The sequence below is a fragment of the Vulpes lagopus genome, chromosome 14 (assembly GCF_018345385.1).
Source record: "Vulpes lagopus strain Blue_001 chromosome 14, ASM1834538v1, whole genome shotgun sequence".
NCBI lineage: Eukaryota > Metazoa > Chordata > Mammalia > Carnivora > Canidae > Vulpes > Vulpes lagopus.
The window spans coordinates 35,965,150-35,992,478 of NC_054837.1; the positions used below are offsets into that span (position 1 = coordinate 35,965,150).

The window sequence follows — 27,329 nt, forward strand, 5'->3', positions numbered from 1 at the left end:
ATGTGCATTTTGTGTGCAGCGGACCATCCAGGAGCTGTTTGAGGTGTGCTCTCCAACAGATGACGCCGGCTTTCCAGTGAAGGCAGAGGAATTTGTGGTCCTTTCTCAAGAGCCTTCTGCCACAGAAATCATTGCACCCAAAATTGCAAGACCTTTCATTGAGGTGAGGACAGATTGCTTGCCCTGGAGGTCATAGAGGATTTGCCGCACCTGCTATTGGTCCTGAGCTCCCTGCTTGCTGTGCAGGCCCCTATTGCTCCACTCTGGCACACCCCTCCTGCCTGCTTTCATTCTGTTACGGGCATTCTCATCTGGACAAGCAGGTAAAGGAGCAGTGGAAAGTCCGGGGGCCCCAGGCACCTGCTGCCCAGTTCAGCAGTCATCTCTGTCTTCATTGGTTCTTCCTGAGCCCCACTGCCTCCCCTGAGCCATAGCTGGCAACTAGCGGTTTGGAGTGCCTTGTCTGTCCTATGACCTACTTTGCCCACCCTGCCCTACCCTGCCCGTCCCCATGGTTCACTGTCTCAGCTCCTGTCCGAGAGGAGCCCTGTGTGTGAGTGTAAAATGCACACCCAATTCTGAGAACAGTACAAAGGAGAACTTAAATGATCTTGTTAATATCTTATGTTGGTTACTTGTTGAAATAATGATTGGATATATTGGGTTAAATAAAATACTGCCTTTTATACTTTTTAACACGTGAGAGATGTTAGAGTACTCACATGGCTTGTGTGCTGCTCCTTTTGGGTAGTGCTGCTGTGTAGACACACTGTGGACCCACTCTTGGGGAGTGGCCTAGCTGCAGCTTCCCCAGGACTTCCCCCTTCACCTTGGCCCACCTCACAGGGTTGCCCCCTCCTTCCCCTCCTTCCTGGGTGTCGGTTTCTGGGCTCTTGGCTGTGGAGGGACCCTCGTGTTCTGGGCCTCTTCCCATACCCTTGCCCGTGGTAGAAGGCTCCCCTGGCTCCCCTGCAGTGCTGCTCACCCCCTTCCCTGTCCTCACACCCTTGTTGAAGAGGACTTGCCTGTAGCCTTGGCTGTTTTAAAAGTTCTCATTTGGTGGAACAGTAATAAATGTGTATGACAAAACTTTCAAGAATTTATAATGAAGAGCAAGTGTCCCACACCAGACCCTCCTCTGCTAGGGACCACCCGTTAATGTGGGTCCTCATGCCTCCTTCCAGAAGTTTCCTGTGTATGATGTCCCCGGTCCCCCCCCCCCCACACACACACAGAGATACCTTATGGTTCTTTCTGCATCTGGAGGGACAGATACATCAGCCCCATTCTTTTAAAGACGTATGCATAATGGGCAGCCTGGGTGGCTTAGCAGTTTAGCGCTGCCTTCAGTCCAGGGCATGATCCTGGAGACCCAGGATCGAGTTCCACGTCAGGCTCCCTGCATGGAGCCTGCTTCTCCCTCTACCTGTGTCTCTGCCTCTCTCTCTCTCTCTCTTTCTCTCTCTGTGTGTGTGTCTCTCATGAATAAATAAATAACCTTTAAAAAAAAAGATGTATGCGTGAGGTCAAAAAAAAAAACACCTAAAAGAAAGTGGATTCTCTCTCAGAAAAAATGATTTCACCATTGCAAGTCTTGCATGTGTCCTAGGAGAGAATGAGAGGTGGGAGGGCATTTGCATGAGAAATGCATTGTTCTGTGTGCAGTTGTCTCAGGGACGTGTGTACCACACAGAGCAGCACATAGGTGCTGTGAAGTGTAGGCATGTTGTTGGCAGGAAAGACCTAGCATCGAATGGAAGATGTAGTCTCCCCCACCCCCTACCATTAAGCTTCCATCCCAGTAAGAGGAGGCCTGTAAACCAGCAAGGGAGTAGAACACGGACTCTCCTGCAGAGGGTGGGCGATGTCCAGCAGGGGGGTGCTATGGGCAGAGGGACGGTACAGATGGCAGAGGATTAGGAGGGAGTGAGGGGTGAGGGTAGTGGGCCTGGCCACATTTTAAAAAATAGCCCTCTTGGGCAGCCCCGGTGGCGCAGCGGTTTAGCGCCGCCTGCAGCTCAGGGCATGATCCTGGAGACCCTGGATCGAGTCCCGCGTCGGGCTCTCTGCATGGGGCCTGCTTCTCCTTCTGCCTGTGTCTCTGCCTCTCATTCTCTCTCTGTGTCTCTATGAATAAATAAATAAAAAGTCTAAAAAAAAAAAAAAGCCCTCTGGCTCTGTGCTGAGTCTAAATTGTGGGGGCTGGAGCAGAGGCCAGCAGTAGGGGTGCAGTTGCGTGGCAGCAGCATGGCCAGGTGAGAGCAGGAGAGACTGGAGAGGTCTTTTGAAGGTGAAGTGAATGTGGGAGCCTGAGGGCAGTGCTGGCCAGCAGTGCCCTGAGGATCGGGTCTCAGGATTACTTCCAGATGCCCAAGTAGCCCGGGAGTCTCCAGCAGGAGCGATGCTCTTCAGAAGACCCGTGCAGGAAGATGGCTTTTTTTTGAAAGTTTTTTTGAAGCATGAGAGCCTCCTGAGAAGTACACGTCATAGAGAATCAGCATGAGAGGGCACTATAGGAAACCCCTTCCCCCCCACCGAAACCGCCTGCCTTCCTTACCACTCCTGCCCCTGAGGGCTGCTCCTGTGCCTCCTGACCACATGGCTGCCTGTGAGGATCTGGCTTCTGGTTCAGGGTCATGGTGCTTCTCATGGCAGTACAACACTATACTCTGTGTGGTGTTGTAATTTCTTTATTGGGCCACAGTCTGTGTTTTGAGCCATGTATCTCTGAATATTTTGTGTGTCTCTTGGCAGATGCATGTGTGTATCTGCTAACCACCACCACCCCCTTTTTTTCTCTCTCTCTGCTAACTTTTAGGCAGCACACCTTGGGGTGGGACCCCTGCATCATCGTTGAGCGTGTGTGTGATGGGCAGGGCTGTCAGGCAGTTTTGCGAACTGTTCGAACCAGCATGGTGGTGGATGTGGGCCATGTCTCTGGTTTAATTTGCCCATTGCTGTCCACCCATGAATTTGTGCACCTCACATGTTCCCTGGCAGAGTAGGTACTTTCTTGTGAAGTGTTTGCCCATGTCTTTCCCCCCTTTTTTAGTTACCTGGGCTGTTTATTTTTCTCGGTTGTTGGCATTCCTTCTGTGTTCTGGGTGCATGGTGTAGAAAACCTCCCTGCATTTTGCAGTCTGCCAGTGAGCAGGAACTCTGGGTCCTGAATCCCCCCAGCAGCCCATCTTTATCACGGTTGCTGCTCATGTTCTGCTCAAAAGACATTCTCCTGACTCTGGGTGGTCAGGACATCCTTCCTCCTTTGTTTTCTTCTGGGTGCTTCAGTGTTTAACTTTGGCCTGAGACATGCGGTCAGTGTGGAAGAATTTATAGTGTATAGTGTGAGGTCAGGTTACATCTTAAGCTGCAGGTTTTGCCAAATCGCCAAGAAAGAGAGGTTGCACAGCTCCTAACTGATACCTGGTAACCAGAAACCATTAGTTCGCCTGATGTGTGAAGGTGCACCCCTGCAGTACACGTGCCTATCAGGCAGGAGCTCCTGGCTGTTGGGAAGGCGCCTCCTTCCTTTCTCTGGTGTTTCCTGATCTGTTGTCCACAGGTTTGGTTCTGGCTCCTAGGGCTCTGGGTCGTTTGTCTTCTGTGAATGCTGTGGACTGTGGCCCCTGTCTCATGCACTATGAAGAATTGTTCTCCTCTGTCAGAGCCGTGGCCGTGGGGCATGTTGGGTGTAAGGTTGAATGGGATGTCCTGTCCCTTTCTGTTCTTGGGGTCAGGTGACACGTGACTCTTGCCTGGAGTTTGGTGTCCAGTGAGGCTGGGAGCCACTCCCACGCCTTCTCTGTCACCCTTAGGGCTTTGTTCTTCGTATCCAAGTGGGTCTCAGATGCGCGAGAGCATGTCCACGGGGAGGCTGTATGTGCAGTGAATGGAGGCGTTTCCGTGGCTTTATGTGGGGTGACTCCTTTTCAAAACCCCATAATTTAAAACTATGAAAGTAACATAAATCTGTTATTTCTTTAGGCCCTCAAGAGCATTGAGTATCTGGAAGAAGATGCCCAGAAACCTGAGGAGGAAGCTGTGCCAGGGTCACCCGGCACCAACAGCCCGAGGTGGAGTGAAGAGCCGTCTCAGCTGGAGGAGTTAGCTGACTTCATGGAACAGGTTTGAGAGCTTTTTTCTCTTCTGCGCTTCAGCTTAATTTTTTTCCAGATACCTCGGTATTTTAAATTTGACTCTTCCATGAAATTTTCCTTGGTCCCTTTGAGTAAAAATAATCATTCTTTTGATTCAAGTGTTGGGGTGTTATATGGGGACTTAACTTTTGTTAATTTGCTGTTAACCCTGTTCAAAACAATGATTTTTGGAACAGCTTACACCTATTGAGAAATATGCTCTGAATTACCTGGAATTATTCCACACGCCAACTGGCCCAGAGAAAGAGGGCAGCAGCGAGGTAAGGGTAGACTTCTGGTTTGCGTAGTTTGTGAGGGCCTCAGCCTTCAGATTCACATTTGGCCTGAAGTAAATGTGACTTGTGTGGAATTAAAGGAATAAAAAGCAACCCACCAGTGTAGAAACAAATTAAAAATGAAGTCTGGAGAAACCCTAGGGAACAATTCTCATTCAATTGGGCACAGCTTGGTGCTTGATGGAGGGATATGTGTTGGAGGAGGAAAGGGGTCCAGAGCCCGTAGCTGGGACAGGGTGGAGCTGGGGTGTGGGGTGCCGGGCCTGCTGTAGCCATATCTCAGAGCCCCTCTCTGTGGTCTTCTCACCAGGATGCCGTGTTGACCGCTGTGAGGGAGTGGGAGGCCCAGAACGTGAGGGCCCTGCAAGAGCGGGAGGCACGGGCGCTGCAGGAGCAAGAGCAGGAGCAGCTTCTCACCTATACGAGGGAGGATGCCTACAATGTGGTATGCGGGGCTCCGGATCCAGTGTGTTTCTGAGAGATGAAGCCCATCTCCATGTCTGGCAGCCCGTTGTGTGATGCTTGACCCTTGGTTGGACATTTCTGGTTACACATAGGCTTTTCCCCAAATGTGGTTGTTAAAATGTGTCATAGGTGCTTTGAAGACCTACTAAGCATGCAGGTAAATAGTTGGTGGCTTGTAGTGTTCGTCTGAGATTGTGACACTGAAACGTGGCCCTTCCCTGCAGGAATACGTCTGTGAAGGCGCCGATGGGCAAGTAGAAGTCATGCCAGTGAGTGCCCGTCTCCCTGTGTGTTGGGGTGGCTGCATTCCCCTATTCATACGGCTCATGGCTCTCCTTTGTCCCCACAGCTCTGGACGCCGCCCACACCCCCCCAGGATGACAACGACATCTATGTGGACCCGGTCCTGTGTCTCACGTATGAGAGCACTCCCATCCCAGAGTCCAAGCTGCCTCCCGTGTACGTGAGGAAGGAGCGCAGGCGGCACCGCACGGACCCCTCAGGTGCACACCCCATCGCCAGGCTTCCATGTCTGCTTGCTTTGCACTTGCAGGCTGTTAAGGAACCTTTACACTTACAGTCCTGCTTGGCGTATAAGCAAGGGAGTGGGTTTGTCTCTACAGAGGCTCCTTAGTGACAGGCGTCTTCCGTTGTCCTTCTTGTTCCCGTTTCCTCTGCGAAGGCAGTGTCTTCTCATTAGCTACGTCACTGAGAAAGGCTCTCTGTCCAGTTGCAGGCAGGAAGAAGAAGCAGCGCCACGGGGAGCCAGTAGTCCCTCCTCGCTCACTGTTTGACCGTGCGACACCTGGCATGTTGAAAATGCGACGGGAAGGGAAAGAGCAGAAGAAGAACATTCTGTTGAAGCAACAAACACAGTTTGCCAAGCCTTTGCCAACTTTTGCCAAGCCAACAGCTGAGTCGGGCCCAGACAATCCCGAGTGGCTCATCAGCGAGGACTGGGCACTGCTGCAGGTGAGCACAGCCCTCAGTCCACGTCCCGTCCTCTCCTGTCCATGTCCTTTGGCTGTAGTCCTTGGGAGCGCGCGTGCACCTGCTGATGCAGTTCTCTGACCTCTGGTGCCTGAAACCTGGTCCTGCAGGCTGTGAAGCAGCTCCTGGAACTGCCCCTGAATCTCACGATTGTGTCCCCGGCCCACACGCCCAACTGGGACCTTGTCAGTGACGTCGTCAACTCCTGCAGCCGCATCTACCGCTCTTCCAAGCAGTGCCGGAGCCGCTACGAGAACGTGCTCATTCCGAGGGAAGAGGGGAAGGTGAGGGCAGACCCCCTTCCACTCACACATCAGCGGAACTCCAGCCCCAGGGCTGAGTGGAAGCTGGCGAGGCAGGAGGCCCGTGTGGCACCTGGCATGCCTGGAAAATTCTGTGTGCCATGTGGAGGCTCCATGCCACCCAAGGGCTCGGTCCTACCTTCATTTCTTTCCTCTTTCTTTTCTCCTTTGAGAAGGCATGAGGTGAATGAAAGAGCCTTTGTTTGGCTCCATTGGCTTATTTGAAGAGAAGTTTGTTTATGCCTCCTATGCCTTTGCTGCTGGTCTCCCGCCAGGAGCCCCAGCCATGGGACTGGTCTGGACCCTGGTCCCGGCTGACTGTGTGCCTTGCACATGCTCTGCAGACAGAGGCTGGGTATTCCGTGTCTTTCCCAGGAAGCCCATGGTGGCAGTGGCTGCCCCCACCCCCACCCCCCAAGAGAGCCAGCACTGCTGGCGAGTGCATCTGCCCTGCGCTTTCCACCTTTCCACCTGCATACCTCTTGTTGTTTTGAGCCAAGAGGGTCTCTTTCTGTTTCTCCATCTGCTGGCTTTGCCACTTCCCCTTCTTGTCAACCGCCCATCCACTCTGGAGAGTGTCCAAGGTCTGAGCACAAAAGGGGCGCCCACGTGGCATGCTGCCAGCCTTGACAAAGGGTCCCGTGCCTGCGAGTCGTGGTCCTCCCCACTACGTGTGACAGCACGGGGCAGATGCGGCAGAGGCACACATGGGACCCTGACGCAGTATGGAAACCATTGTTTCTACCATCGTTTCTGTTTTCATTTTCCTGAAAACATTTGCCTTAAAGCCTTTGTTTGCTTTTTGTTTAAGAACAAAAAAAGCAGGTATTCCTTAACAATACTATGTGTGGTATCTTCACCACCAAGACGTCATGAGGTCTTATGTTTGATCTGTCTTGTGTTGGAAGCACTTCTAATGACGGCCGTAATGTTAACGTGGAAAAGCATAAAGCTGAAGCTCTGTTTTTCTGTTTTATAGCTCACATGAGAAGTTGATCTAGAAAAAAAGGCAAAAATGCGTTTATTGGATGTGACAGTGACATTGTGAATAAATTGGCAAGCACCTGTGCAGAGGGCCATTTGATGAAGTTCAGAACCAGCCAGGAGGTGCCCGCAGACATGTGCTGGCAGCAGTGTGTTGGGTGGGGCAGGGCAGGAGCCCCCTTACAGCCTGCCACAACCTGGGCTCGCTGTTGGGTGTTCGTGTAACGTACCTGATCTTATTCTTGCTCTGCCTTTTCTCCCTTGTTTTTCTGTGGCACGGGAATGCTCACAGACGTGGACTCATTTTCAGGACCCTCCCATGCTGATCTTGTGGTCCTGAGTTTGCTCTGGTGTGGCTCTTCTAGATGTAAAGCTTCACTTAGCACAGAGGACACGTATGCATGGCTCTCCCGTGAGCGGTTCTTACTTTGTGTTGCAGTCTCCATCCTGTTCACTATGTACAGGTACAGGGTGATCAGAGCCTGTAGACACAGGGGAGGGTCCCTGGGAGCCCTATGGCCCGGTCCTGACTTGGTTGCTTACAAGTGTGCTGGTTTTACACAAGCTGTGTAACGAGACTGGAGTTTTCACTCTGGCATCGGGTTGTTCTGAAGTTCTGTGGGACAATGAGGTGTCTTGGGAGCTAGCAGTGCTTGGTTTAACTGTAGGATTTATGCTGGAGAGATTACCAGGAATAGGTGATGCTGTGAATGAATGCCCCCGAGAGCAGATTCACATACCAGCTGGCACCTCTCCTCTTCCCTGTGCACTGCAACAGAGGCTTGCAGGGAGGGCAGCCACTCGGTCTCATTTGCTGTGTGACCTTGGGCACTTGGCCTAGCGGTCATTTTTCCCTGCAAAGGCAGGGTGTCCTGCTCTGGGTGATTGTGGAGCTTGCGTGAGGGGACGTGTGGAGAGGAATGGCGTTTGCAGGCAGTGGGTGGTCAGGTGGTATGCTCACGTCTGTGTTGAACGTTGTGAAGGAAGAACTCTGTTTAACCTGGGAGATTCCAAGTCAGGTCTCCAGATCAGCCACCGTCTATCTGATGCACTGCCATTGGTTTTGTCTCAGAGTAAGAACAACCGACCCCTGCGCACAGGACAGCTGTACGCCCAGGACGAGAATGCCACGCACACGCAGCTGTACACAAGCCACTTTGACCTGATGAAGATGACGGCCGGCAAGAGAAGTCCCCCCATCAAGCCTCTGTATGCTTCCCGTGTCCTTACCGCCCCTCCCCTGTGATGAGCTGGTGTGGGGACACCGGCTTGCACAGCGTGTTGGTGATACTTCCTTCTTCAGCAGGTGTTTCTTGTTGAGTAACTCTTGTCTCCTTTTTTTGTGTGGCAGGCTTGGCATGAATCCCTTTCAGAAAAACCCCAAGCACGCCTCCGTGTTGGCAGAAAGGTATTTTTGTATTTTCTACTGGATGAAATAATCTCTTTTTAGTGTTTTCTTAAACCCTGTGGGGTCAGTAAATTGTTCAAACGGTGTGTCCAGGCAGCAGCTGGGGATAGTGGTGTGGCCGGCTGGGAGCTGGCAAATGTGCACATGGCATTCCCATGATGAGGGTCTGTCCCTGCCTACAGGCTTCGGAGGATACTGGTGGATGTGACTTGGCCGTGGGAGAGGCTTTTCCTTTCTTGGCCGTGCTTGCCTCTAATTTGGCACGTGTCTTTTGATTCTGCCTTTAAAATATATCCAGCATAGAGGTGAGAGTAATTGTTTTGAAGCTGAACAAAAGAGAGAAAAGGACCAACGAAAGGATGGGCAGGGAAATGTGTGGCTGTGGGTGAGCAGGTATGGCAGGGCAACCTAGGAGCCAAGTGCCAGCTATCAGGGTGTTCTCTGCACACTCCCTGTGCTTTCCAGATGTCTCTTTTACAATGAGGTGGTAGGAAGCACATGTCTAAGTAAAGCCCAGGTGCTAGTCTGGCTCAGGCCTTTGTGGTTGCTCAGATGAGTGTCTGCCATACACCAAGGGTTCTCACCTTACCTGTTCTCAGTGTGGCCACCAGCTGGGCACTTCTTTGCCAAGACCCCTGACAGACTCTCCTGGCTGCTCCTGAGGCCTGGCCTCCATCAGATGCTCCCTACCTCATGGCTGTGACCTGCTGCTCATGCCTAGGGCAGTCTTCCTGGACTCGAGCCCAGGACCCCCTTACACGTTATCTTCTATACAGTCGCATCATGGCCCTGTGTTTTCCTTCACAGGATGAACCATCTTCACATTCTCTACTTGAGTTGTGGTGTTTGTGTGCCTGTGGATGTAGGGCTTCTGAATCTGGAAGCAAAGAGCAGGCGTTCTGTGTACATTTGTGGACTAAATTAGCAGATCATTTCATGCGGCTGACATTTATGGACAAGGTGTGTGCCTAGCTCTGTGCTGGGCCAAGCCATTCAGTAGCGAGCAGGACACGTTTTTGTCCTCGTATTGGTGAGACGCAAACTCAGAGCAGTCTTACAGGGGTTGAGGATCCATCCTGCAGGTGATTGGAATAGCCCAGCAGGACCGAGGGTGAGGGAAGCCTGGGGGGAGGAGACCAGGGGGTGTTCCTCCTGAATGTCACCCCAACACGAGGCGATATTGGGTTGGCTGTCGTGGTATGCAGTGCATGGGGTCAAAGGAGGGCTACAAGGCAGGTCCATAGGCTACGCACAAGAGGGCCCAGGGTGACACCTCCAGGGCAAGAAGAAGGCAAGCAGGGCGAGTGCCCTGGGCACCTCAGTGGGAATAGGTCCAGTGTGAAGCCCAGCTGGTTGGTTGGAGACCATGAGGTGAGCACAGGCCTACAAGTGTCTTGGGGGCTCAGGTGGGTGTCTGTTTGGCTCAGATCAGAGGGATGGATCCCATGTGGGCCGGTGGACAGGACCAAAGGTTGACAGGGTGAGGTGAGAGGAGAACTCGACACCTGGCCCACAGCTGGGTGGGGACTCGGCCTTCCACAGGATCTGGAGGTGTTAGCCACAGGGGTGCATCCATAAGGAGTCAGGCCAGGCCATGTGCCAAGGAAGAGGAAGTGATGCCGTGTGACCTGGCTGGGGGGCCTTGCAGAGGGTGGGTTTCCCTTGTCAGTGGAGATACTTGGACCCTACCTGAAGCTGGCAGACTGGGGGAGCATAGCATGGCTTTAGCTTTGCCAGGTGTAATAAAGAGGGGTGGGGAGAAGGCCTGGATATTCATGTGAGAGTGGGAGTGTGATGGCGGATCTGGGCAGACCTGTGTGGTTGAGGTCAGAGAATGGGTAAGAAGTCACTGAGCCAGCTGGGGTGAGCGACAGGGTGGGAGGGGCTGACATGCAGGGGGAACAGACAGATGTGGCCCCACCTGGGCCCTGCAGAGTAGGGGTGGGGGAAGCTAGGAAATGGGGAAGGCATGCACAAAGTGTTAAGCAAAGCCAAGCTCTCTGTGGCAGAGCGAGTCAAAGAGGTGGAGAGGTCATAGTACTTGTGTGGAAGAGACCCCTGGAGCAAGGGTTCTGTGAGATGGTGGGGAGGCCTGTGGGACCTCCCCCTCCCTGGGCTTTGCTGGTCAGTCTCTGTGCCTGGGGAGCGGGGTGTCATGGGAGGTTGGGAGTGTTCATGCAGCCTGGGCCCTGACCTCAGTTTTCATGGACACATGGGCTTCTGGCAGGCCAGAGTGGGACCTGGGGACACAGGCTACGGACAACTCCTCGGAGGAGGGCTGATGCTCCATTGGGAAGAGAGGGGAGGCCTAAGCTGAAGTAGGGCCGCAGTTTGGTAGGCTGGGTTGGAGGGGCAGGCAGTTCACCGTGAGGTGCACCCTCACACATTTCCGGGGCACCTGATATCCACATAGTACCGTGTATTACTATGGTGGCCCAGGCCTGTTTTCTGGAAGGTTTTGTGTCAAAAGGGAATGGGAGACATGGTCTTGGATGACCCATGCAGCTTTTTTTCTTTTGCGAGGGAGCTTGATTGGAGCTGCCTCCTACCACCTGGCAGCTTGGGAGGCAAGAGCTTTGGGTTTCTCGAGTGTTCGTCTTCCTTAGACTGTGTCCATTTATTTTCTGTCTCTGCTGTTGTCTTTCAGCGGGATCAACTACGACAAACCACTGCCTCCCATTCAGGTTGCATCTCTCCGAGCAGAGCGAATTGCCAAAGAGAAAAAGGTGTAGTAGGAGCTAGGGCCTCCTGGACGTGGCTGGGGTGGTGGGCGTGGTGGGCTTGTCCCCATAGCCCCTCTCCTCTCTGCTTCTGTAGGCGCTGGCCGATCAGCAGAAGGCGCAGCAGCCACCCGTGGCACAGCCCCCACCACCCCCACCACAGCCGCAGCCCCCGCCGCCCCAGCAGCCTCCCCCACCTCTGCCCCAGTCTCAGGCGGCAGGCAGCCAGCAGCCTGCAGGACCGCCAGCCGTCCAACCGCAGGCCCAGGCGCAGCCCCAGGCGCAGCCCACACAGCCCCCACCGAAGGTGCCTCCCGCGATCACAACAGTGGGCAGCGCCGCTGTGCTGGTAAGAAGGTGCCTCTCCTGGGCGCGGACACCTGCGGGGACACGGGTGGGAGGATTTGTTCAGACGCCAGTATGTCTTCCTCAGAGACCACAGAAGGCCAAGACTTTCCCTGGTTGGGGGAGTGAGTGAGCAAAGGGGCGCCCTCACCTGCTTTGGCTGCTCTAGGCAGGCCAGGTTGGTTAGTGGAGGTTTGGGAGGTGGAGGGACCCAGGAAGTTTGGAGTTAGGTGGGATTTGTGAGATGTCAGTGTCAACGTCACCCTGCAGAGGTGCAGAGCTGATACTGTTTGTGCCAACGTGCAAGCTTCCCTTCTCCTGACTCTTGCACTCGCGTGTGCATACATCTTTAGTGCCCATCAGAGAAGATGGGTTAAAAACACACAGGAAAGGGGAAGAAAGGGAGACTCGTGATCTCATGCAGCCTGTGCTGCGGCTATCATGCCCCGGTATACTCCCTTGCTCTGTGTGCCCATGTCTGTGTGACGCGGATGTCGCAGTCACCTGTGGGGAGGATGCCTGGGACTGCATGGGGAAACCCTGCTGCCTGGCACTGCCAGCCAGGTGTGGGAGTGGTCCAGCCTCGTTTATGGTTCTGTTGGCCATGGTGGGTGGGATTGCTGCGTCAGCCTGGGCAGTTTAGCTCTTTGGTCAGAAAGCACGCTCCCTCAGCCCCAGCTCCCATGGCCTATGGGTGGAGTGGTGGGTGGTTAGGGAGGGATTCTGTGCGGGGCCTCCTGGCCCTGGGCTGTGGCCTGAATGATGGTGGTCCATCGGTAGAGAGCGCCAGCAGTAAGACCAGAGGCCCCAAGCTTGGGGGGCGGGGGCGGGGTCAGGAGGGCAGGTGAGGCCAGAGCTCTGTGACTAAGGGACAGAACTGGCATGGGGCATGGGGGCAGGGAATGGTGGGGGGCCCGTGTGGCCGTGTAGTCAGGCAGGAGTGTGGACGTGATTCTGACGAAGTGGAAACATTTGGAGGTTTTGTGAAGGGGCGAGCTTGTGCTCCAATTCAAATGCTTTTCTCTTTCCAGCAGGCCGGAGCCATTAAAACATCTGTCACGGGGACAAGCATGCCAACGGGTAAGAAGCCTGGGATGCCCCCATCAGAAATCAGTGTTTTCCTGTGCTCCTGCCTCACAGGTCTCTCCCTGCAGGCACAGTGAGCGGAAATGTCATCGTCAACACCATCGCTGGGGTCCCTGCTGCCACCTTCCAGTCCATTAACAAGCGCCTTGCTTCGCCTGTGGCACCAGGAGCCTTGACCGTGAGTCATCCCTGCCCCTGGGCACTTTCAGTAGCCTGCGTGACCTAGGACTCCATTGTTTTCTAATTTAAAAAATTTTTCTTAAGTAATCTCAACACCCAACATGGGGCTCAAACTCATGATCAAGAGTCATATGCTCTTCCAACGGAGCCTACTGGGTATCCAGGAAGTTGTTTGCTTTGTAGAGAAATTTCCCAGCAATGCAGGAAGTACTGACACAGCTTGAATTTCCTAAGATAATGTGAACATTCAGGGGTTCAGGAAATGGCTCACATGGTGCTCTTGCTAAGGGAGTGTGTGGTATGGAAATCCCTACCTACAGCGATTCTAGGAGGAGAAAGGTAGGGTTGAGGGTGTGCCGCTGACTCTACTGCTAGGATTCCTCATGTACAGCGTGACAGGTTTACTCTTGCGGGATACGGGGGTGCAGAGATGGGCGCTCTTTGGGAAACTGGACCGGAGGAGGGCATCGTACCACACCAGGTGCCATCGCATGATTGCCAGAGTGTGTAGGGGCCAGGTGGAGCACAAGAGGGATGGTCCAGACCCATGTGTGGGAAGCAGGGAGGTGTCAAACCTGGGCATCAGGACAGCCCTGTCAGACCCTCAGAGCACAGAACCAGCGGAAACCTTGCACTCATCCACAGATGCAGCCCATGTCCTTGCCTCCAGTGCTTCACTATAAACAGCAGAAATAAACAACTGAGATTGAAGAGATTAAATTTGTGTCTCCTTTTTCAGGTTAGGTACACTTCCAAGGGCAACACGTGCCCTGCCTGAGCACTGTTCTGTTAAGTAGAAGGGTGGCCCTGTCGGGTTCTGAAAAGTGTCTTTTCTGTAAAGGTCAGTTGTTGTAGTAATCCAGACAGGGTGGCCTTGGCAAAGGGACAGACATAGCTCCACAGAATAGGATACAAGGCCCAGAAATAAACCCCCATGTATGTAGTCAACTGATTTTCATTAAGAGTGCCAAAGGGATACAAGGAGAAAGGGTAGTCTTTCCAATAAGTGGTACTGGAAGAGCTGCGTAGCCATGTGCAAGACCATGGGCCTGTAGCCTACGCTAGGTATGAAAAGTCCATCAAGATGGATCATTGACCTAAGTGTAAAATACAAAATGATAAGACTTTTTGATGAAAATCACAGGACAACATCTTTGCTCCCTTAGTTTAGGCAGAGATGTCCTAGGATCCCAAAGCCTGTGAATCATGAAAGAAAAATTAAGTGGTCGTCATCAAAAATCAGCGACACATGTTGTTTGAAAAATATGAAGACAGTGGAGAGCATGGGAAATATTTGTAGGACACATGATAAAGGACCAGTTTGCAGATTAAATGAGGATTCTTCAGTAATATGAAAATACACTGTAATGTTCTCATTCATTTGGGGAATATAAATAATAGTGAAAGGGAATATAAGGGAAGGGAGAAGAAATGTGTGGGAAATATCAGAAAGGGAGACAGAACATGAAGACTCCTAACTCCGGGATTCGAACTAGGGGTGGTGGAAGGGGAGGAGGGCGGGGGCTGGGGGTGAATGGGTGACGGGCACTGAGGGGGGCACTTGACGGGATGAGCACTGGGTGTTATTCTGTATGTTGGTAAATTGAACACCAATAAAAAATTAATTTATTATTAAAAAAAAAGAAAGAAAATACACTGTAAAACATGGATAAAGATTTAAGTGGTTATCTCACCAAAGAAGCAACAGGGATAGCAAACAAATGTGAAGAGATATTCAATGTTAGCATCAGGGGAGTCGTGGGAAAACCACAGTGAGATAGGACCTTGGGGGGCTCAGTCAGGAGAGCGTCCAACTATTCCAGCTCAGGTCGTGAACTGAATCGTGGGATTGGGCTCTGTGCTGGGCATGGCGCCTGCTTATGATCCCTTCCCTTTCCCTCTGCGCCTGCCCCCAGTGAAAAACTAACCACAGTGAAATGCCACCACACATTTCTGGGCTTTAGAAACAAAAACCTGGTTGTAGCAAACACTGGCAGTGAAGCAACCTGACTGGAGCCCACAGTCAGCACACAGAATATTAGCATCAAGTGGGAAATTGGCCACTTCTGATAAAATGAAATGTACACTTACTGTACAACATAGCACTTCCACACCTAGATTTTCCCTCAGAGGAAGTAAAAACATACATCTGCACAAAAAAATCTGAGCATGAGTGTGTACAGTAGCTTTATTTATAATTATACTTACTGAAAAAGAGTAAGTATAATTGGTAAGAAAGAAACCCAGACAGCCTTTGGTAGATACATGGGCACTATCTAGGACTACCCAACGATAAAGAGAGTGAGCTGCTGGGCCAGACAATGAGGTGGGCGACTCTAAAACACATTTTACTGTGAGGACAGTTTCAAAAAACCTCGTATGCTTCATGATTCCATTTAACGTGGAAAAGGCAAAATCATAGAGACAGGAAACAGAATATGTTCTGTGTCTGGATTGTGGTGGTACCATAGGTTCGTATACCTGAAGTGGGTAAATTGTACTGTATGTAAATTATACTTCAATAAATCTTGCTCAAAAAAATTAGAATATTCTCTAACACAACATGTATTAAAAGTTTTTCTAGAGTGTGGCTTAGATTTATTTTATTTATTTTTCTTTAACCTTTGCAATAAACCACTTGTGATTCAGCCATCTTAATAAATAACAAAGGCTATTAGGTAGGCATGTGGCATTAAAACCATTCTCTGTGACCGATACCATTCCTCATATGAGAGTGCAATGCTCAAGTCATTGAGCATAAGTCAAGTTTTATTTTGAATAAGACCTAATGCTATTTGTGGTATTTTTGGAAGATAAAGTAGTTCACCCATGATGTATTTTTTGAGTAGATCTTACAAACAATATACTCTTCCTTGTGATATAGGAATAGAAATTGGAGTCAGACACAGGGCATGCTTTCCTAGGGCTCTTCTAGTCCTGGAGCTGGACCATGAAGGGTACAGATGACAGGGGGGGCCTTCTGGGCTCCCAAGAGCAGGACAGTGTCATCCACACACATGGTTCTTCAGCCCAGAAAGGTGTGATGTGTTCAAGGCACATCAAGTAGGTCTGTTTAAAGGGGGCACAAACAAATGTATTAACAGAGAAGCAGTGGCTCCTGCACCCACTGGGAGGCTCTGCATGGCTGTGTGTGCTTGGCACCATGAGTGGTCGTAGAGTTTGGATATCTGGCTAAAGAATATGAATTTTGTTCACTAGGCAGCTGGGAGCCCTTGATAGTCTCTGAGCAGAGATGTGACGGGTGTGTAGTAGCCGGGATTCAGGCAGAGTAAAAACCACTTTGGAAGTCCAGGAATGAATTTCTGTTTATGGTAATAAGGTGAAGTGAGTTATTTATACTGTTCTCTAAATGAAACAAACTAAAATTGGATAGAAACATGTTTATTAATCTTTTTAAAAGTTTTAAGGAGCTGACAAAATAATAATTATTAAGGCAAAATCTAAGAGAAGAAAGCCAGAATAATAGCGCAGTGAGGCAGAGTCTGCTGCAGAGCACATTTTACCTCGTGGGACAGGCGACTCTAGCTGGCCCATTCCAGGGGAGAGACTGAAGGGAGGTGCTGAGCTAGGAGTCGGAGCCTGAGCCCTTGGGGCAGGGCTGGAGCAGAAGTAAACCCCGCCTGCCCTCCACCCTGCCGTTAGCTGAGGGTCTGGACAGGCTGGATGGGACAAGCCTGCAGAGCTGCAGCCACACACCAGCCTTCTGTCAGTTTGCAGCTAGAGCAGACGTGGCATTCAAAGGGTGCCCACACCCCTTGCAGCCCGTGAAGTGGACCTGGGTGGGCAGTGCTCCAGGGTAGGTGGCCAGAGCAGGTGCAGGTGCTCTGGAGCAACTTGCCTTCTCTCTAGATTCCCTAGAACCTCTGCAGGTGATTCTCCAGTGTAGCGAGTGGCACGTGGTAGAAAATAACCAAGCACAGGAGGAAAGAGTGACTCCAGTGGAAGCAACAGATGGTGGGCAGACATTCCCACCTGAGATAGTGGAGTCCGTGGGCATCGATTGCAAAAGAGCTGTGCATTCTTTCTTTCTTTTTTTTCTTTTTTTTTTTTTTAAGTAGGCTTCATGCCAAGTGTGGAGCCCAATGCAAGGCTCGAACTCATGACCCCGAGACCAGGAGCCCCACACTCCTCTGACGGCGCCAGGGGCCATTCTGGTTTCTTGTCTCTAGCTTCACTTACTGTAAGAATGCAGCATGTAACACACGCAGCATATGAAGTATGTGTTCCTAAGGCCTCCAGTCAGCAGTAGGCTATTAGCAGTTAAGGTTCTGGGGTGTCAAAAAAACTTGTATGTGGATTTTCAACTGTGCAGAGGGCTTGGCACCTGTTACCCCCACAGTGTTCAAGGATTGACTATAAAGGACTTCTGGAAATGAAAAGTATGGTTATCAGAATTGGGGGGAAAAACTCTGGTAATGGGCTGTGTTTATACACCATTGAGGAGAGAATGAGTAAACCAGGGATAAGTCAGGAGATGCCATCCTGAATGCAGTGCAGGGTGACAGCAAGGGCTGCACAGAAGGGTGCATGTGAGGCCGCAGAAGGCCAGCTCAGAGTTCAGTTGGGGAGGAGGGCGGCCAAAGGCAGTATGGAAGATGTGAGAGTTTTCCAGAACTGAGCAGTGACACTGAGCAGTGTATATAGAAATTCCCACTAAGCCTGACCCAGGACGGTGGAAAGGAGCCAACGCCTGCACAGTGTGGACAGCAGAGAGGATCCAGAGCAGCCAGAGACACAGCAGCCTCCTTCTCAGAGCCTCTGCAATGACATCTCTGTGCTAATGAAAGAAAGTCACACCCGACCCTGGTACTCTGCCTCTTTTGAAAACAGCGAAAGAGCACAGAGCTAGCAGCAGGTGGGTCTGTACTAGAGGACAAGCTCGAGGCAGAGGGAGTAAGCGCATGGACAGTCAAGGTGGAGACTGATCTCACAGCAGCCGAAAGTCCCTGCAGGGCTGATACAACCAGTGTGCTACACAGGAACAGTGGTCTGTAGTGAGCCAAGGCCCAAGGTGCTGAGATGCTCTGAACTCTTGTTGTTCAGGAAAAATGTGAGATGTTGATGTGACTTTGGCAAGTACTCATGGTATAATTTTTTTAATTATTTGAGAGAGAGCATGCGAGAGAGCTTCAGTGTGGGGGAGGGGCAGAGGAAGAGGGAGAAGCAGACTCCCTGCTGAGCAGAGGCTGATCCCAGGACCCTGAGATCATGACATGAGCCACTCAGGTGGTATAATTTTTAGGTGAGTCACCAAAAGAATAAAAAGTGTAACTTCCAAACTTTGGGAGGGAAAAGTGGGAGGAGGAAAAAAAATGCTGTGAACGAAGGCAGGAAAGGAGATTGAAGACACATGGAGCCAGGTGGGTTGAATAGAAAACACAGCTTGTGATATTGGCGTTAGCTAAACACAGGAGTAGGGACATGTGGAAGGGCTGGGAGTGAGCTGCACAGTCTGGAAGAATGTCCTGACCGCCCAAACTGAGGGGCCAGCAGAGGCAAGTGCCATGTTCATGGGCAGTCTCAGAGGTGGAATCAGTGGGGTCTGTGGTGGGACTGGTGTGGCTGTGGCTCCAAAGGTCAGTGTGGGGCACAGGAGGCAGCAGGGCTGCTCAAAAGAAGCCTTAAGTGGGAGAAAGGGCAGTGGGAAAGGGGCAGTGGTGGAGAGCAAGACCTTACACTGTGTGTTTGGGGAAGTGAGCACAGGCATCTGGAGGATAGTCAGAACCTCACAATGTTCCTGGGGACCAGACTCTTTCAAGTCACAACAGAGGGACAGGGCAGCCTTTTAGAATGGGAATAGGAGCGTTGCCATCTGAAACGGCTTTTCTGTGGTGACTGACCCACTTTGAAGCTCAAGGCACAGGTGCAGCGTCCTCCCTCCATCATTCAGTTTGTGAAAGCACTGAGCTCTGGAGAGTGCTTCCTTTTCCTCAGGTGTAGAGATGGGTGTCCTCTTGTGTTCTCTGGTACACACGGAAGCCTTGAAGGATAGCGTGGAGTGACCTGACGGCTTCCCTGTTGCTTCTTGCAGACCTCTGGAGGCTCTGCTCCTGCCCAGGTAGTCCACACCCAGCCTCGAGCGGTTGGCTCCCCGGCCACAGCCACATCCGACCTTGTGTCGCTGGCACCAACCCAGGGTGTTCGAGCAGTTACTTCTGTGACAGCCTCAGCTGTGGTCACTACCAGCCTGACTCCAGTACAGACTCCAACCCGGTCTTTGGTGACTCAGGTGTCCCAAGGTAAGGGCAGGTGGGATTTTCCTGTGTGACCCGTCTTAACGTTTGAACTGGTGAGGACACGAGCATGCGTCTGTTGTGGGAGAAGGGGCAGGCCATGTGCGTGCGCCGAGTAACAGAGCACCCTCTCCCAGCCACAGGAGTGCAGCTGCCTGGGAAGGCCATCACACCTGCACACTTCCAGCTTCTCCGTCAGCAGCAGCAGCAGCCCCCACCGCCACCGCCGTCTCAGGTGCAGGTCCCGCAGATTCAGGGCCAGGCCCCGTCACCCGCACAGATCAAAGCTGTCGGCAAGTTGACCCCGGTGAGTATCTTGTAGGAAACCACACACTCACTGCCCGAGGCCTCACGTGTCACCTAGTTGGAAGTGTATTTTGCACAGGTCTGCTGTTGTCTTTGTGGGAAGTGTGCTTGTATTGTCCCTAAAAATGACTTTCCACACAGTGCCACCTCATGGTCGCGTGGCCTTTTGACAGCGCTCTGGAGACTTGTCTTTCTGCTTGCTGTCTGGTGCTCTGAGTAGCGGTTCAGGCTCCCGAGAAGTAGAAGGCAGCTTGGTTCCATTCCCAGCTGGAGAACATGCTGGTGGGAAATGACGGTCTCAGAGATGAAGTGTTGCATACTTGGTTTCTTCATGTGTAGTTCATTTGCGGTGCTGAGTACAGACAGTCCCGATTGTTGCCACCCTCTACACGACCTGTGCAGCTATGTATGTAAATGAATTCATTTTGAAAGGAAATACTGTATTCCTGCCAGCATGGAGAAGTATTCTTGCTTGGTATGGAAAGTGAGTGGACAAACATGTAGACATGAGACAGTATTGTAGAGCTCCAACTAGTTGCCGGGCCTGCCACAGTAAGTACCTGACCTTGGGCCTGCTCCTTCTCCATTACAGAGGGGACAGGGGGCGTGCTGGAGGGCTGTGAGGGCGTGTAGGCCCTGAGCTGAGACTTGACTAGTGAGGCCCTGGGATGTGCGCGAGAGGAAGGAAATGCAACCAAGTAAACCATTCACCCCCTCCGTTGCACCAGCCACATTTCAAGGGTGCAGTGGCCATGTGTGGCTGTGGCTAGCATATTGTACAGGCCAGATCTAGAACATGCCTGTCACCGTGGAAGTCTGAGAGATAGCGCTGAATTTTAAACTTACTGGCCCAGCACCTACACCCCCCACCCCCACCCCCACACACACGTATGGCCTGTCCTCCCCTTCCTGCTTCTCCCCAGGATATGAGAGCTGGCTCGTGCCCTTGCATGTCCTCCTTCAGCTGCCAGAGCCCCACTTAGCCGCTTGTTTGCCTGTGCCTGGATTCTCCACTCTGCCCTCTCCTCAGTTTCAGAGTCCTTACTGTTTTCAGCATGTCGAGAGAGATCTGGTAGTCATGAACTACCCAGTAGTTTTCTAAAAAGAAAATTGATTCCTTGAAATATTTTTGAGCTATTTTGACATCTTGATGTTTTCACTTCTTTTAAAGACATGAGTTTTTTTTGTTTGTTTGTTTTTTGTTTTTTTATTCATGAGAGACACAGAGAGGAAGAGACAGGCAGAGGAAGACGCAGGCTCCATACAGGGAGCCCGATGCGGGACTCGATCCCAGGTCTCCGGGATCACACCCCGAGCTGAAGGCAGATGCTCAACCACTGAGCCACCCAGGTGTCTCAAGACGAGATTTATTTACCATCTAAGTATTCATTTGGAAACGAATAGAATAAAAAGTTGAGAGCTGATACACATCTTATAAATTTTAAAAATTCAGGAAGGACCATGATTTTAAGACTTTCTAAAATTTTATAGTGCTACAGACTTAAATCAACTTGTTTGTAAGTGAGAAAAACAGAAATTTTGCTATGAATTTACTGACCTGTCAGAATCACCATTTCTGGTTATCATCAGTGATATGCTAGTTTTTAATAAAGGAACATTTGAAAATGTCAGAAAGCTTCTGGAGGATGGTTTGCATATTGTGTGTTAGCAACTGTCTACCTTGGTATTTAATGGATAGTACAATAGTAACTTAAAACCAAGATTTATAAGAAATGGAACGCAGTTAATATTGATGAAAAGCTACTTTATCTGGGTTTTAGGAACATCTGATCAAAATGCAGAAGCAGAAACTGCAGCTGCCCCAGCAGGCCCCCCCACCGCAGGCCCCGCCAGGGCCCCCACAGCCCGCTACACAAGTGCAAGTGCAGGCCCCGCCACCCACGCCGCAGCAGAGCCCCCAGCTGGCCACGGTCACGGCCCCGCGGCCCGGAGCCCTGCTCACGGGCACCACCGTGGCCAACCTCCAGGTGGCCCGGCTCGTAAGTTCCAGTTGATACATTTGTTTTTCCAAAGCTATGTCTTTTAACATTTAATTGAATGTTACTGCTTGCTGAGGACCGTGTTAGGTGTTCTGGCAGACCTACAAGGAAAGTAGAAGATGTGCGCTTTCCCCCAAGAGCTTAAGTTGTCCTCAGAGAGGATGAAACACGACACATGGGGGCACTTACGTCATCCTGCTTCCCAGGACGTGAGCATCACAGAGCTCATGGCGGGCTGGGCAGCTGGAGGAGGTGGGGGCGGGCTGGGCTGTGCACAAGGGCGAGGTTTCTATGGGGGTGAGGCCCATGCAGTTGGAGCGTAGGTTATGGTGAATGGGACCTGTGTAGGGAGGTGGGTGAGGCCTGAACACCAGGCTCTGGTATCACTGTTCTGTAGGCAGAGAGGCTCGAGGTTTGTGAACAAGAGCAGAATGTCGCGGTGAAAATAGTGTCTGGGAGGATCAGTTAAACTCAACAAGTATAAGTCAAATGTCCTGTGGGCCAGACACTGCCCTGCTGGGGGAGCCCCTGTCCTGGCACTAGGGATGGCCGATGCCAGGGCCCCTGCTCCAGGCCAGGCACTTCCCTAGGCTCTGTATTTCTCATGTGGTCAGTGCTCACAGACTGCTGCTGAAGCCAGCATGGGCATGTTCACATAAACTCCAGTGTGTAGTAGGTGCAGAAACTGAGGCAGTCAAGTAAGTAACTTGCCCGAATCCGATAGCTAGTACCCTACAGCTTGCACAGGGTGCTCAGGCTTGGCTTCATGTGTGCCTCACCCCCACTTCATGTCTGTAAGAAGCAGGGTAGAAGCGGACAGGAACTGGGAAAGCAAGTTTGGTTTCATCTGTGTTCACGAGAAATGCAAATTCAAAGGAGAAGGGTGTCGACCCTGTGTGCCAACCAAGGCATGGGGAAGGCATGCTCCTCATGTGAGATTGGCCAGATGGGTGGCTTCTCCTCTGGGAGGGCTTCTAGTCACTGAGCTACAAGGTGCAGTCACCGCTTTACCTAGCGGTCCTGTTTCCATTCTCACATGAAGTAGAGAACGAATCCAATGAGATGGAGGCGCAGTCCTGCTGTTTCAGTTGTGTTAGTGGAGACAGGTCCCCATTAGCTAGAGTTGTCTGAATAGTGGTGAGCATCCACACATTGGGGTAGCATGCAACTTTGGAGAAGGATTGTTGTAAAAGGCAGAGAAACAGACTACAGGATATTTGTGAGTCCCACCATAGCAAGCGACACAGGTAAGAACAGCATCTGATGGGCTAAATACCGGTTTTCACATTCATGTGTGGGTAGTTTTAGGGCTAGGGGTTCTTTTACTTCTCTGTGTTGTCTCAGGTAGTCTCAGTGCTTGCTTATACAGGTAAGACAGGTCTGTTTTCCTTTCTGAAGCATAACTTCAGGAAACGAGTGTTTGGTGGCATTGTGGAGACTAAGTAGCACAAAGCGGTGCCGGCAGGCGGTGGTCACTAGCAGTGGTTGAGGGTGGGACGGTAGGCTGACCTTCAGGCGCAGCCAGAGGAGTGGGTGTCTGTAGGACATGTGGCTATCGATAGGGCCTCTCTGAGGTCCAAGAGCCAGAAGGAGGAACAGTGGAGACCAGTGCCACATAGCAGGGTCTGAGCCTCAGTGTGAACAAGCAGATGTGGGTCTTGCTAAGCCCTCTTCCCGGCATTCGCCAGTGGTGGGTTAGGCATAGAGCAGCCCTCAATGAAATGTGTCCCTTCAGTTGACAGCCACTTCTCACCTTTGTGAATGTGTAAATTTCTCACTGTTTGACCTCTTGTGGGGGAATGTTTGCAAAGACACATAGTATCCCAAATATCTCTGGACTCTCCCATTATTTTCACTGTTTAGACCCGGGTTCCCCCTTCGCAGCTGCAGGCGCAAGGGCAGATGCAGGCTCAGGCGCCCCAGCCCGCTCAGGTGGCGCTGGCGAAGCCTCCAGTGGTGTCCGTGCCTGCGGCCGTGGTCTCCTCGCCAGGTGTGACGACCCTGCCCATGAACGTCGCTGGGATCAGTGTGGCCATTGGGCAGCCACAGAAAGCCACAGGTGCCTATCATGTGCAGCTCCTTCCCTCCCCCACTTGCCCCACTGAGAGCCTTGAGCAAGGCTGGCTGGCTGTGCCAGATGCCCACCCTGCTGGCTTCTGTGCCAGATGCCCCTTTCAGTTATGTCAGGGCACCCTCTGGCTAGTACAAGTTTCAGCCCTTGATCTAATCTGTTGACATTTGGAACAAACACCTTTGTTTGAACGTCCCAATGGGCTCACAGACGTTTTAAGTATACCTGCAAAACGGCTGTTTTGTGTTCACGTAGTTCCAGAAAGTAGTCCGTGGGAACAACTCAGTGGGTCTGGGAGGTGGAGGGAGCTTCAGGGAGGTTGAGGGAGCTTCAGGGAGGTTTGAGACCCTTGTTTCCACTGAGCTCTGTGACTAAAGATGGGCTCACTATTCACAGGACAGACCGTCGTGGCTCAGCCTGTACATGTCCAGCAGCTGCTGAAGCTCAAGCAACAAGCTGTGCAGCAGCAGAAAGCCATCCAGCCGCAGGCCGCTCCGGGCCCTGCGGCAGTCCAGCAGAAGGTACCGGCTGTCTACATGTGGTTCTCCCGTTGTACTGTCTTCAGGCCAAGCCAGGCCCTCCTGCTGGGCGCATGGACAAGAGAGTGCTGCACGGGAGCCACACACGACCCTGTGCTTGTGCACTTGGCTTACAGAGCTCTTGGGGTGGGAGCTGCTAAAAGGCCCTGCAGGGAGAAGGTGGTCACAGGAGCTCATGGGGGAGCTGTGAAGTCAGCTGTGGAATTGCATGGCTGGGAACGGCCAGAGGGGGTCCAGGGGTGCAGGTGTAGCTCGCCGCGTGACTGCCTGGGCTCTAGATGTGCACACACAGATAGGACCTGGCCAGGAGCTGGGTGGGGACTAACATTCTTACCTGTTTGTACATGCAGGGCAGAGAGGGGAAGCAAGGGGAGAGGGGCCTGATGTGAAGTCCTGTCAGTGTCCCGCTGACTCTGACATTTGAGCATTAGCTCTGAGCTGTTGCAGGTGTCCAGGCGGAGCCTCCTGTAGGCCCGTGTGTTCAGGTTGTGCCCTGTGCGGATGCTGTACTGACATACAGGAGCAGAGTGTGAGGTGCCCTGTCATCCAGAACTTCTGCTTTGTGTACTTCCTGGTAGTATACGGCCCAGCATGCAGATGATGACGTTTGGTGCTTGCACTGAGTGTTGTACCTGCTGTTTGTGAACTGGAGCTGGACACACAGGCTGAGGGTGGAGCAGCTATCACTCCCTGTGTGTGCTGGGAGCTCTGAGGGCATCTGCTGCCAGTTTTCAGAGCACGGCTGCATGTTACTTTAAGGAAACTGAGGCTCAGAGTCGCAGAGCTGATCATCGCATGTGGGGCACGGTACAGTGTCCCACAAGAGTCGGACAGCTCTTCCCTGAGCGTCGCTGCTCCTGCTTGCAGGAGCTGAGCTCAGATCTGGTGGGGGCTGAGATACTGCCAGTCCCTGACACCACTGTGCTTTGTGGGGACAGGGACAGTCAAAAGTTGAGCGGTCCTCGGCAGCCTTGGGTGAGTTGAGCACTAGGAGGGCATGGCAGCGTGAGCAAGGAAGGCAGTGAGGCAAGAAGGGCAGAACCACTTGGGACATGGTAGAGCAGCGTAGGATGGGGCCCAGAGAAGCGCTGTCCTGGCAGCAGCCCACCATGCCGGATGTGTACCCTTCAGATACTTTCCTCCTCTCTTCCGGAGAGAGCCACAGCCAGGAAGAAAGGTATGTCTCCCCTGATGGAAGAGAGTGGTCAGTACCCTCGTCTCTGGGAGCCACTTTCTCCCTGATGGCAGACAGTTCCAGGAGGGACACACCACATCCTTGGGCTTTGGGGCTTTTAGGGATGCAGGACAGCTCACAGATCTGGCCATGCTGGAGGCATTACGACAGGAGGGCAAGGGTGCCAGCAGTGGGGCCTGGGTAATTGAGAAGGCTTAGCTTCCTGCCAGGAGAGAAATGGAAGACCTTTAGCTATAGCATTGGTCTGATGTTCACAGGATTTGAAAGAAAACTTCTGAGACATTAGGAAGATATTTGTGTGTAGCGGTGGCTTCACAAACCACACAGACCGTGTATGCATGGCCTTCTGAATAGGATTTGCATTCTTCCAGCAAAGAAAACTAGAAATCAGGCTAAACATGCAAAGCTTGTGCGTAGAGGTTTGTTATCCCTTTTGTTAAGTATTTTAAAGTATGCCCAGATCTTAAAATTAGATTCAGGAAAGTGCATGTGCATGGTTTTTGTATTCTGGTCAAGTTCACTCACGTGATGAGCAGACACCTCACCACGTGTGCGGAGGATGTAGAGACAAACTCCAGCCTGGTCTCTGAGGGAGCTTCCCGACAGAGGAGGCCAGGCACACTGCGGGGGCAGCTTCAGGAATGGGTGAAAGGCAGGCAGTGTTGGGGGTGGGAGGTGGTCATGCTGTGGCCATGAGGGCCATGGGGGCCCACAGGGAGACCCTGTTCTGAGAAGGGGTCACAGCCTCACCTGGCTCTAACCTGGGGCAATTTTTCTACTTCAGATCACCGCACAGCAGATTGCTGCTCAAGGCCAACCACAGAAGGTCACCTATGCCACCCAGCCAGCCCTTAAAACCCAGTTCCTTACCACACCCATCTCCCAGGCCCAGAAATTGGCCGGGACCCAGCAGGTGCAGACGCAGATCCAGGTAAGCACACCTGAGCATAAGGTGGGTCACAGAACAGGAGGTGCCTGGGAAAGTGAGTAATTAGCACATGGGCTACAGAGAATAAGGACGGGCAGACTCCTATGAAACCAGCACCCCATTAATGGAGCTCCTCAAAGATGGCTGGCCCCCTGACGTTCCTCGCTGGCTTTGCTGCCTCTGGATTGCAGCAGTGTGGCTGGGGGGCCATGCCGAGGTCTGTTTCTGAGGGGTGTCCTCCATGTCTGGATGTCTTCCTGGAGTTAGTGAGTCAACACAGTCCGTTGCTGTGCTGCTGATGGCTGCGTGGGCTGCTCCTGGCTTTGCTCCTGGCCTGGGGATACTTAGAGAAGGTACAGGGAACAGCAGAGACGCATGCTGTGGGACAGGACCCACCTCTCGGCAGCAGTGTGACTGCTTCATGCGTGTGAGCGGTGCTGTGAGCGTGTGCACGTCTGTTGGGCTTCTGCAGTGGCGCCAGCCCTGCCAGCCTCCACCCAGCCTCGCCCTCCACCAGCGTGTCCTGGCGACTCCTGCAGTCCTGCTGTGCATGACTCTGCTGTCAGTTGGGTTCCTCTTCTGTGAAGCGCCTGTTGAGTGTCACGGCGCTGTTCCCATTCTGGGTGTTAGCCTTAAGGTCTCAGTCCTGTTCACAGGCTTCTCCTCGCTCATGGCCTGTCTTCTTTGCACTGAACTGTGTGGTGTCTGCACGAACAGAAGTTAGTAGTTTTAACATATCGGAATTTGTCAGTCTGTTTCTGATTAGTGTTTTTGTGTCTTGCATAAAAATCCTTCCAGAGGTCTTCATGTTCTCATCTTCTAAAAACTTTGTAATTTCTTTTACACTGAGGTTTCTGACATTCTTGGAATGGGCTTTTCCAGACAATATAAAACAGAATTCAATTTATTTTTCCCATTAGAATACCCTGTTGTTTTCCACGCTCCTTTCTTCTGATCCATAGCCCAACACTAGCATAAATCGTGTGTAGTGTTGTGCATGGCGCTTTCTTTAGCACCGTGGTGTCTGCATGTCCGTCCCATTGGCCATGTAGTGAGACTTGGCCCATGGGGCATGCCTGCCTCGGACTGTCAGGAACATCCTGCTGTCCCTGGCTCTCTGCACT

General features: G+C 52.0%; 1 protein-coding gene across 12 annotated transcripts in view; it reads left to right on the plus strand.

Annotated features, from left to right (window-relative positions):
- The window catches only part of EP400 (E1A binding protein p400), a 100,765-nt gene that overhangs the window by 67,144 nt on the left and 6,292 nt on the right, over positions 1–27,329 (plus strand). For 7 of the 12 annotated variants that reach the window (XM_041728492.1, XM_041728502.1, XM_041728496.1 and 4 more), the window contains 20 exons: positions 20–163; positions 3,985–4,125; positions 4,334–4,417; positions 4,743–4,877; positions 5,122–5,166; positions 5,247–5,400; positions 5,628–5,869; positions 5,998–6,171; positions 8,246–8,382; positions 8,525–8,581; positions 11,229–11,307; positions 11,399–11,650; positions 12,678–12,726; positions 12,801–12,910; positions 18,965–19,172; positions 19,304–19,473; positions 21,254–21,472; positions 23,336–23,531; positions 23,940–24,064; positions 26,062–26,208. In XM_041728492.1, coding sequence (XP_041584426.1) covers positions 20–163; positions 3,985–4,125; positions 4,334–4,417; positions 4,743–4,877; positions 5,122–5,166; positions 5,247–5,400; positions 5,628–5,869; positions 5,998–6,171; positions 8,246–8,382; positions 8,525–8,581; positions 11,229–11,307; positions 11,399–11,650; positions 12,678–12,726; positions 12,801–12,910; positions 18,965–19,172; positions 19,304–19,473; positions 21,254–21,472; positions 23,336–23,531; positions 23,940–24,064; positions 26,062–26,208 — 2,868 coding nt within the window. The remainder of the gene's footprint in view (positions 1–19; positions 164–3,984; positions 4,126–4,333; positions 4,418–4,742; positions 4,878–5,121; positions 5,167–5,246; positions 5,401–5,627; positions 5,870–5,997; positions 6,172–8,245; positions 8,383–8,524; positions 8,582–11,228; positions 11,308–11,398; positions 11,651–12,677; positions 12,727–12,800; positions 12,911–18,964; positions 19,173–19,303; positions 19,474–21,253; positions 21,473–23,335; positions 23,532–23,939; positions 24,065–26,061; positions 26,209–27,329) is intronic. The other 5 variants (XM_041728495.1, XM_041728503.1, XM_041728501.1 and 2 more) reach the window with 3 other exon arrangements.